General features: G+C 45.3%; 1 protein-coding gene across 6 annotated transcripts in view; it reads right to left on the reverse strand.

The window, feature by feature from the left end:
- Nucleotides 1-10787, reverse strand: part of LOC122540474 (polyhomeotic-like protein 2) — a 115210-nt gene extending 104423 nt beyond the window's left edge. For 3 of the 6 annotated variants that reach the window (XR_006309316.1, XR_006309317.1, XM_043676324.1), the window contains exons 1-2: nt 10691-10786; nt 5599-5763 (exon numbers count right to left, since the gene is read on the reverse strand). Coding sequence is in view for 4 of the 6 variants with exons in the window: in XM_043676324.1 (XP_043532259.1) it covers nt 5599-5706 (108 nt within the window). In the remaining 2 variants the exon portion in view is untranslated. Of the gene's footprint in view, nt 1-5598; nt 5764-9947; nt 10015-10690 lie in introns of those variants that run through there. The other 3 variants (XM_043676322.1, XM_043676323.1, XM_043676320.1) reach the window with 3 other exon arrangements.
- Nucleotides 10788-10829: the final 42 nt, after the last annotated feature.

A 10829-nucleotide genomic window follows, 5' to 3' on the forward strand; every position in this document is an offset into this window, starting at 1 on the left:
ACTTCTGGCTGCACACCCTCCCCCTTAAGGATTCTGAAGACACGGTCCGAGACGTCTCTGACCCTGGCACCCGGGAGGCAACAAACCATCCGAGAGTCTCGCCCATGCCCACAGAATCGCCTGTCCGACCGTCTAACTAGAGAGTCGCCTATAACTAGCGGTCTCCTCCTCTCCCCCTTTCCCTTCTGAGTCTCAGAGACAGACCTTGCGCCACAGACCCGGGTCACTGCAGCTTACCCCTGCTACCCCAACAGTATCCAAAGCGGTATACCTATTGTTTAGGGGAATGACTACAGGGGATCCCTGCACTGCCTGCTTCCTCCCCTTCCCACCTCTAACTGTTACCCAGCTACCTCTGTTCTCTGGCGTAGCTATGTCCCTGTAGCTTCTATCTATCACCCTCTCAGCCTCTCGAATAATCCTCAGTTCATCCAACTCCAGTTCCAGTTCCCTAACTCGTTCTGTGAGGAGCAGGATCTGACTGCATTTCCTGCAGATGAAGTCGGCAGGAGTATCGGTGGTCACCCCTACCTCGAACATCCTGCTGGAGGAACATTTCACTGCCTGCGCTGCCATTACTCTACACTTCGTCTCCAAAGCAAGAACACTGAGTCGCTTACCTGTGAACTTTAAAGGCAGGTTAGAGGAGGAGGATGGGAGGGAGGCCCTACTGTGTAGGGCCTGGGGACTAGAACACACCCACTCAAATATCAATCACTTAACTTCCCGACCAGCTCTGCGCTCCAACCTCACTTCCGCCCAGCTCACGCTGCTCTCTGCCAATCCACCTAACCTGCACATCTTTGGACTGTGGGAGGAAACTGGAGCATCCAGAGGAAACCCATACAGCATGGGGAGAACATGCAAACTCCACACAGACAGTTGCCCAACCACTGAGCGGACTTTCTGATCCAGCCTCGACAGCCCTCTGCATAATAGAATTCCACATATTCGCTGCCCTCAGACACTCAATTCCTCATGTGAACGAAATGAGTGATCCTCCTATTCTGAGATGATGCTCTCTGATCCTAGTCTCTCTCACAAGAGGAAATAACCTTTCCACATCTCCCCTACCACATCCCTGAGCAATCTTGCATGTTTCAATAAGGTCACCTTTCATGCACCTAAAGTCCAATGGGTACAGGCCCTATCTACTCAACCTCTCCCTCAGTAGATAGTCCCTCCACACCCAAGCATCAGCCGAGTGATCGTTTTTGTGGGACTAACCTTCTGCACAGACATACCAAAATTAACACCAATCTGCATTTATATTTCGCCTTTAAACATAGTGAAATGACTCAAGGTGCATCAAAAGAGCATTATAAAACAAAAGCTGAAACTGTGCCACACAGAGATATCGAAGCAGATAACCACACGCTTGGTCAAGGGCTCAGTTCAAAGGAGCATTTTAAACAGAGGAGAGTGTTTGAGAGGAGGGATCTGCTGAATGTATGTCTGCCAACGGTGGAGTGATCAGAAATGGTTCAAACACAGATCAGCCAGAGTGACATTATCGTGGGGAAGTGATCAAAATGGGAAGCTTTGTGGCTTTCAATTCTAAAACCATCAGAGAAACCATCCTGGCTCAAAAGGAGGTAAGTTTGATCATGGTGCTTCAGTCCATCCAGGGCCTGAAATAACACGGTGGGGGAAGGAAGGTTCAAGGAATTTCTAAATCCATCCAGGGTAGGAGGATAATCAGGGAAAGAGTGAGATCCGTTACAGGCCAAAGTGGCAAACTGTATATGTAGGAGATGGAACAGTTCCAATATACCAAATGAGAACATCGCAGAAAAGGACAGATGCAGCTAACACAATGTAGGTATAGAAATCAGGAAGTAGCATTGAGAGGGAGGTGGTGTTAGCAGCTTTCCCGCTTAAAATTGGGCAAATCCCCACATTCAGATGAGATGTATTCCAGACTGCTAGACACAGGAGAGGTTCCAGAGGATTGGAAGACAGCTAATAAAGGTACCATTATCCATGATGGGTGGGAAAGATAAAGCAGGAGACTGTAGGCCAGTGAGTCTTAAAATCAGTGATCGAGAAGATTTTGATAAAAAAACTCCAGGGGCAGAATTAATCTCCATTTGGACAGCAAGGATTAATGAAGGATAGTCAGCGTGGCCTTGCCAGTGAGAGGTCATATCGGACAGATCTGATTAAGTTTAGAGTGTGAATGAGGGAAGTGCAGCAGATGTAGTCTGCACGGACTTCAGAAAGACTATCAACAAGGTCCTGCATGGGAGAGCTGGTGAGAATCAGAACAGTTTGAGAAATCACATCCAAAATTGGCTGAGTGTCAGGAAGCAGGGGGTGATTGTCAACAGATGTTTTGGTGACTGGAAGCCTGTGACCAGTGGAGTCCCACGAGGATCAATGTTGGCAGATTTGCTGTTTATTGTGATCTGGATATGAATGAGGTGGCACAAACGGTAACCTTGCAGAAATGTGAAAACTGGTGGGTAGTGAGGAGGAAAGCCCGAGATAACAGGAAATACAGATGGGCTGGATAGAGACAAATGGAATATAATCCTGAGAAGTGCGCGATGGTGCACTTTGGAAGGACTAACAACGAAGGGAATACACAATGAATGGTAGAACTCTGGGAAGGACAGAGGATCAGAGGGACCTTTGGAATATGCTTTGGAAGGACTACAACGGAAGGGAATACACAATGAATGGTAGAACTCTGGGAAGGACAGAGGATCAGAGGGACCTTTGGAACATGACTACAGAGCCTTGTAGGCAGCAGGACAGGGAGTTATGGTGGTTAAGGTGATATACCAGGTATTTGCTTTTATTAGTGAAGGAACTGAATACAAAAGCAGTAGATGTGGACGGAGCTGTATGGGATGGTCAGGTCACAGCTGCAGTACGGTGAGCAATTCTGGTCACCACACTATAAGAGGCTTGTGACTGTAATAGAGAGGGTACAAAGGAGATTCACCAGGACACCGGACCCAAAACATTAACTCTGCTTTCTCTGAAACTCACTGCATGAAAAGGGTAGTAGAGGCAGGAACCCTCAAGACATTGAAGATGAGCACTTGACCACAACACGTCAGTTTATGCAGCAAATACTGAACAATGGGATTAGAGTGGAGTAGATAGATGCTGGCTGACCAGTACAGACATTGGGCTGAAGGGCCTTACTCTGCCTGTAATACTCTGAACAATTACCATATCAACTCTGCTGAATAACTTCAAATTAGAGGTTGTGACAGCGTTCTTGTAAAGTTAGCTAAACTATTCCAACTATTTGGAAATTTCTGTATCTCTTAAGCTTTCTCTTTCATCCCCATCTGGGAATTTTCTCGGCTGTACAACAGCATCAAGTGACTCATCCACAGTCAGCTGCCAGAGAAAGCCAACATTGAGATGAAATAAGATCAATTATCTGTAAATTGGAAATATCCCCAGGCTTATCATACTTCATGTTTGATATTATGGTTTAGAATCTTACGTGTAGACCGTTCAAGGTGAACAACTTGTACCAAGAGGCTGTAATTGGAAATGCTCAGACAATTTGTGCAGACCCCTGATCGATGCCATATTTGCAACGTCATTGCCCTGTACAATGGAGAACTGTAGCATTATTGAATCTTACAGCACCGAAGGAGGCCATTCGGCCCCAGGTTCGTGTGCCAGCTCTCTGATATGGTTTTGAATCTGCTGTCGCCACCCCATCAGGCGGTGCCTTCCGGGTCACAACTACTGAGCTGAGTTCAGAGGAAGGGTCACTTGACCCAAAACACTCGTCTCTGCAGATGCTGCCAGACCTGCTGAGTTTTTCCAGTAATTTCTGTTTTTTTGTTTCACAACTGTTCATTGCACGATACAAAATTTTCACCATCTTGATTTCCTTTACCAATTTTCTACAGTGTGCTCTCATTACCTGGAACCCGAAACACCTTCCCCTATTAATATCCCTCACAACAATTCACCCCAACCTCCAACAATCCAATATCCCAAAAGGGATTTATGCCTCGGTTTCTCTGATTGACACTACAGTAACATGATAGCTTCAACTCTCAAAACAGACTCTATTTTAATCAGTGAACAGCAGAAATATTCAACATGAAAATACCACTCGAAATTTCAACCCTGTCAATTATTGAACTTCTGTGCTGTTGATGTACAATACAGAAGCCAGCCACTAAGTAACTGTGGGACCTAATTGCGTTCCAGCAAGCAATCAGGCCCATTGATAAATAATTTAAACCTCACTCTTCCCCTTTCCATCTCCTGGGACTGCACAGCATTACAATCCATGCACCTTCTCAAGGCCATTCATGTGGCAAACAGCAATTTATCAAGTTCCATCAAGAGATCGGTTCATCATTTGCATCCAATATGTTTCTTTTAAATAACACAAAATAAATCTATATGTCAGAAGGTTATATGTTTTAATGTTTTGTTTCATTTGTCATTTAAGCCTTGCCTTCACTTAAGCATGCTTTATCCTTTCACATCAAGTGATGAAAAAATGAATTTTTGTGGGCACCAGCTGCCCTCAAGTGCCTCCCACAAACTTTTCTTTTTAATCATCATTGACCATCCAGAAACCAGAGCTCCTGTAAAGCTCTAACATCTGAATTTTTTTACATTCCCATCAACTGAACACTGACACCCCATAAAACAACTCAATTCTAAACTTGTTATCCTCCTTTCCCCCCTTTCGTATCTCAGAATCATTACGGTGTAGCAGGAGGCCGATTCACCCCGTTGCACCAGTGCTCACTGTCTGGACACTTGGTGCTCGTCTCCTGCTTTTTCCCCCAGAGTATTAGATGATTGATTAAATGGAAGTCATGTCCTCCTCAATGCTTTAATTGAACCTGCTTCCCCCCTGCATTTCCAGGCAGTGGGCGCTCTCTGACTGGAGAGATTTGACACTAAACAGATTCTCCCCATTGCTGTAATCTCCTCCAGCTCCACAACTCAGAGTCCTCTGTTCCAATTCAGGCCTCAAGTATCCCTGATTGGGATCACTTCTTCTGTGGTAGCTGCACTTTGTGCTGTTGCTGATAGTGAAATTGGAAACTCGACACTGATCTTTTCCGAAATGCTAAATCAATTTTACAGTAAAAATGCCTGCTTCCTCCCCAACCAAAACTCAGACTCTCTTTCCATGTGATTAAGGTACTTAATCAGTCAATGCCTTCCCCTGTCCTCTCTGTATATCATTAACCTTCATTTAATAAGACAATTAGCTATCGTTACCACTGCTTTGCCAATCGGTCGATGGCCCTGCTGTCTAGGGCGATGGATCCTCTGGAATGATGGCTCTAACGTCCATCACAACTGGGTACAATTGGATCCTCACAAACCCTTTCAAATGGCCAGTCAGCAGGACAGAAATCCTGACGGGTTTCAGTGTCCCTGGACTGTACCTTCTCTTGTTTATGGTGATTGGCCAATCCTGAGGAGTGCGAGAGTTGATCAGAGAATGGAAACCACATTTAACAAATAACTCTGGAAACTTTACAACTGCCAGTCCCACGGGTTGGTATAAAAGGGCATCAGGCGTTATGAAGCTCACGGGCACACTATTGACACAGACCACTTGAAGCCAGCGCAGGGCCAGCTGCTTACCTGCTGTACTGCTGCCAGGCTCTGGAGCTGGGCACTGCTCAGGTGCTGCTGCTGCTGCTGCAAGGCTGCAGTTTGCAGCATGAGGTGCTGCTGTTGGGCAGCGTACATCTGCTGGAGGTACTGAGCAGCAGTGTTGGGCTGGCGATGGAGAGCTTGTTGGATCACCTGGACACAGGACAGAGACAGAGAATCACATCAGTTCCAGCAGCAAAGTCAATGAAACAAACAGAGAGCACAGGCTCCAGCTGTTATTTCTCAAGATGCTGATCAAAGTCCATTGAGAAATCTTCTATAATCCTCATTTTCCTCAATATCAAATACAATGGTTTTACCAAAACCAAAGTTTTGCAGAACCTCCTCAGGGACTGGCAGCATTGGCAGTGAGAAAGCACAGTCAACTTTTAAGTACAATAGGTCTCCTCTTCAAACCAGAGAGGACTCAAAATATTAACTCTGTCTCTCTCCGAAAGGTGCTGTCTGATCTGCAGAGTTTCTCCAGCATTGCTTTTTTCTTTAAAGCTCCAGAATCTTGTTTGTATCTCCGTTGTGTTAATGCTTTGATTACAGGTTGAGGCCATTCAGTCCCACAAGTCTGCTCCACCAAATTGTGGCTGCTCTGATCATGCTCTCAGTCCATGCTCGCCTTCTCCCCCCTCCCCCACCCCATTCCCTTCTTAGTTAAACCCTGCCTGGAGTAAATGCAATGACCCAGCCTTTACTGATCTCTTGAAAAGAAAGTTTCTCACTCTAAGGGAAAAATATTTCTCATCCACACCTGCTCCAGAACAATCAAGGATGGGCAATAAACGCCAGTCTGAGCAGTGGAGCCCACTTCCCATGAACAAATAAAATATTCAACTTCCTTTTCTTAAGCGATGTCCCTAGTTCCAGTCTCATCTACAAAAGGGGAAACACTCCTTCCACACTTACCCATCAAATACCCTCAGTAAACTTTCTCTCTCCAACTTCTAAACTCCAATGGATAAAGAACAAGCCTTTCCTGCTAGGATATACCCCTCATCCCCACAATTGAACGGAGTCCACCCTACTGGACCTTCTCCTAATGCAGATGTACCAGCATGAGGGAGCAAAACCCCACATGCAGAGTATCCAAGATCTTGCAAACCTGTAGAAAACTAATATCTTAGAATCACTTGGGCAGATAGAGGCCATTTGTTCCATTGAGGTTATGCTTAACAGTTTGGCATGCATTGTGAATTAAGCTTGAAGTCTTGCTTAGTAAATTATCAATATCTCTGGTTACTTTTGTGACCAATGGTCAGAGAAATTCTGACACTGCATTTTAGGTTCTTTATGACAAAGATTTAAAATACTTTTCAAATGCATCAACTTTTACAACAACCACCAGCTTGTATTCTACTCTCACTCCTACTCTGCAACAAACAGCCAATAGCTCCTGATCACTCAGTTATTTTTGTCTCTATTGTTCTCCTCAGATGGATGAACAAAGTCACACAGAACAACAGAGAGGAGCTGGTTCAGACTATTAAACTGGGAATGCCTCCACAACAATCAACATATTCCAGGGACTAAGAGCTCAACAAACCTGGGAATCTGGGTCAGGACACAGGAGCCAAAGTTCAGAACACTGCTCTCAAGGGACACTCTCTGGAATAAGAGACATTAAATCAACTGTTTCCAATCCATTCCCTCTCAACTCCCATCAACTCTTTGACTGAGCTCTTGCTTATTTATTTGGATTGTCAGGCTTTAATAAGCAATGCGGGAGATTATACATTGAAGATACCATCTAAATGCAAGTTGTTGTTGTTGTAACCTGAAACTTGTTCTCAGCTAACCCCGTGATCTGATCAGATTCCCCTCATCTTTCCAGTTTCAGCTTTGGTCACAGTTTGTGATCAAGGCTGGGAATCCTCAGCTGGCTACGTTCGCCCTGGGAATACCGAATGTCCAAGATTCCAGTTGGAGATCAGAGAGACTGCATGGATCAGGGATCAAAGCTGGGAGCTCTGTGTCCATGGTGCCGAGCCTCCTACTGAGGGAGAGGACTGATGATCAGTTGACCGTCCGGGGACTGCAGTGACCTGTGTGTGAGCCAAACATAACAACTCACAGAAACTTTGCATTTTTAGATGAAGTGACCATCACAGAGACTAAAGCTGAAAATGTGTTGCTGGAAAAGCGCAGGTCAGGAAGGGCTGAAGAAGGGCTTATGCCCGAAACGTCGATTCTCCTGTTCCTTGGATGCTGACTGACCTGCTGCACTTTTCCAGCAACACATTTTCAGCTCTGATCTCCAGCATCTGCAGACCTCACTTTCTCATCACAGAGACTAACCAAACCTCAAGCGACCCTTTCTAGTAAAGGTCAAGATTGCATTGGGTCACATTCCTCATTGTGTCAAAGATTTGTGAGAAAAATAATCAAACCCACCTCACAATCCAATCATAAAACAAAGAGATGCAGACTCTGGAAATCCAAAACAGAAACAGCAAGGGCTACAGAAAATTAGCAAGCCTCAGAGTTCTGATCAAGGGTCACTTGACTTAAAACATTAACGCGGTTTCTCTGTCCACAGATGCTGCCAGACCTCTGCTGCATTTCTCCAATACTTTGATTTTGTTATAAATCACAATCATCCTCTTTGTCAGTAAAGTGTTGCTTCCCAAGCAGTGAGTCAAAAATCTATACCCTCCCCCAAATATTTCACAAAGTCCTTCACTTTTTAGACAACACCTTTAAATAACAAAATGTCCTGATGTGTGTCACAGGCACGTTATAAAGCAAACGGGGATGCCCAGCGCTATTATAGGTCAAATGAACAAAAACATGGTTAAAGAGGTAGAGTCTACAGCGATAGAGGGGCAGACAGATTTAGGGAGGGAATTTCAGAGGTTGGGACTCGGGCAACTGAAGACACAGACAGTAATGGCAGCAATGATAGACTGAGGACATGGAAAGAAAGGAACAGGGATCTCGGAGCATTGAGAAGCCGGAGGAGATTACACCGACAGGGATCACGGATATCCAGGAATGACCTGAAGACATGGTTTAGAGAGATTTAATAGAAAACATTGCTGGACTGGAAGCCAGTGTAGGGGAGTGGGCACAGAATTGACAGAGCAGCAAAGTTTACTGGGAGCTAACAGAAGAGAGTGTAGCCAGCAGTGTGCTGAGACTAGCCGTGTCCAACAAAGGCCAGATCAGGGTTTCAGCAGTTGGCAAGCTGGGAGAGTGCTGGGTGGGCATGGGGGTGATGTTACAGATGAAGAATACAAAATCAAACCAACCAGACACTTGATCAAAACTACTTTGTTTTGACTTGTGCCAATGCCAGGAGTGAACTCTCAGTCCCAGGTGTGCTGGAGTTTTGCCAGATAACCCTGGGGGTTGATGGTTACAGTGCTCCTCAAACTGGGTCAGCATCATGGGCTCACAGGTCAGTCGCTCTGATGTGCCCAGAGGAGGTTCCCTGTCCCCATAGTGTGTGCTGACGTTTCTAGGAGGAATCGGTGTGTTTGTACAAAAGCAGCAGAACCACCACCCCTCCCCACCCTCCACGAGTTGGACACAGGGGCTGGTCTCTACTCTTTCCCCCAGTTACTTCCCCAGCCAGGCTGAACTTCGGTCGGGTTATCAGGAACTGTACAGAGGTTGCAATAACTGTCAGGGTCGTACCCTGGTGGAATCTTTTTAAGATCTCCCTCTATCTCCAGGGTAGATCCACTCTAGGACAAGTGGTCGCAGTCCACCCATCACTTTGAACCCTGTGGTCCATCCAAACATTCTCACAGGCTATTCTCCTACAAAAGGCCTCACCAGCAAAGTCTTACCCAAATGATGACTACCCACCAGGAAGTGTGGCTAACTGTTCTTCACAACAACTACCGGAATGTACAAGTGACAGTTGCATTTTTATAGTGCCTACTTTGGGGTGGGGGCAGGGAGGTCTCACAGAGTATTTACAGCCAATGAAACACTTCTGAACTGTAGTAGCTTCTGTAGTGTCAGAAGCTAAACAGCCAACAAATGCACAGCAACTCCCACAAGCAGCAGTATTGTAGCGACCACTTACATCTGTGATGTTGACTGAGGAAGTTGTGGAGAACTCCCTGCTATTCTTCAAATCAGTGCCCCCAGATCTTTAATACCCACCGAAGGGTTGGGCACAGCCTGCTTTAACCTCAGCCGCAGGGCAAGAGAATTTATACAACACTCAGGGTCAGGTACAAAAAGAAAGCCCTCCCTAGATATTTGACTAAGGCAAATTAACAATTTGGGGAGAGTGTCCCATAAGGAGCAAGGAGCTAACTGTAGATCTTTATTTAGTAAGCCACATTCCCCTCCGCTCAGAGTCGGAGACCTACCTGGACTCTAGAAACAGCTAGCCCAGGACTGAGCTGAATTGCAAACAGAGACAGTGCCAAGTGAGGATCAACAATTCTACAGTTCTCCAGAGAAAGTGACGCTAAATCCCTCGCCAAGACAGAATTCTATCCATAATCGGCAGAGTGTGACACATTCAGACTGATCTTTGGAGCAAATCAAATCCCAGCTCCTCACAGATTAATGGAAGGAGGCACATGGAACTAACTCCTCATGAAATGCACACACAAACACAAAACAACAGCCCAGCTCACATTTAAGCATTGTTCTGCAGCTGGTTACTTTAAATCAAAATGTGACCCCATTAAAAACCATCAAGCTTCAGTCTCCCAACAGATGCAAGCAGGCAGGATTATTTGCCAAGTGATCCTTCACCGTCTCCTTGTTATGAGCTGTAACACAATACTAAACAAAGACCAAAAATAAATGGTCATTTCTGCTCCGTGCTACCCACTAACCAGGGTATTCATTTCACAGTTTGTAGGAGGCTCTCTCTCATTCCTGATTAGATTGTGGAGAAACAGATTTTATTGTAAGAATTCTTTTCTTCAGAAACATTCCCAATTAATAAACAGCAGCTACACATGCTTTCAACAATGACCACTACTGAATGCAGTACCTGCAATTCTCAATAGTTCACCATCCTTTCCAGGAAGGACAGATGTAATATAAAACAGCAACTGAACACAGAAGGTTAAAACAGCTATGCAGATGGGTTACTTACAACATACACTTCAAGAGCACAATCAAACTGGTCATGTTGAAATCTCAAAGAGCCTGGTGTGAGAACTCTCTGCAGCCTCACTAGCTCGCCATCAGATTCACTGAACACTAATAGGCACTTTCCTATCTATTTGCAGTTA

This window comes from Chiloscyllium plagiosum, chromosome 34 (genome assembly GCF_004010195.1).
Source record: "Chiloscyllium plagiosum isolate BGI_BamShark_2017 chromosome 34, ASM401019v2, whole genome shotgun sequence".
Classification (NCBI taxonomy): Eukaryota; Metazoa; Chordata; class Chondrichthyes; order Orectolobiformes; family Hemiscylliidae; genus Chiloscyllium; species Chiloscyllium plagiosum.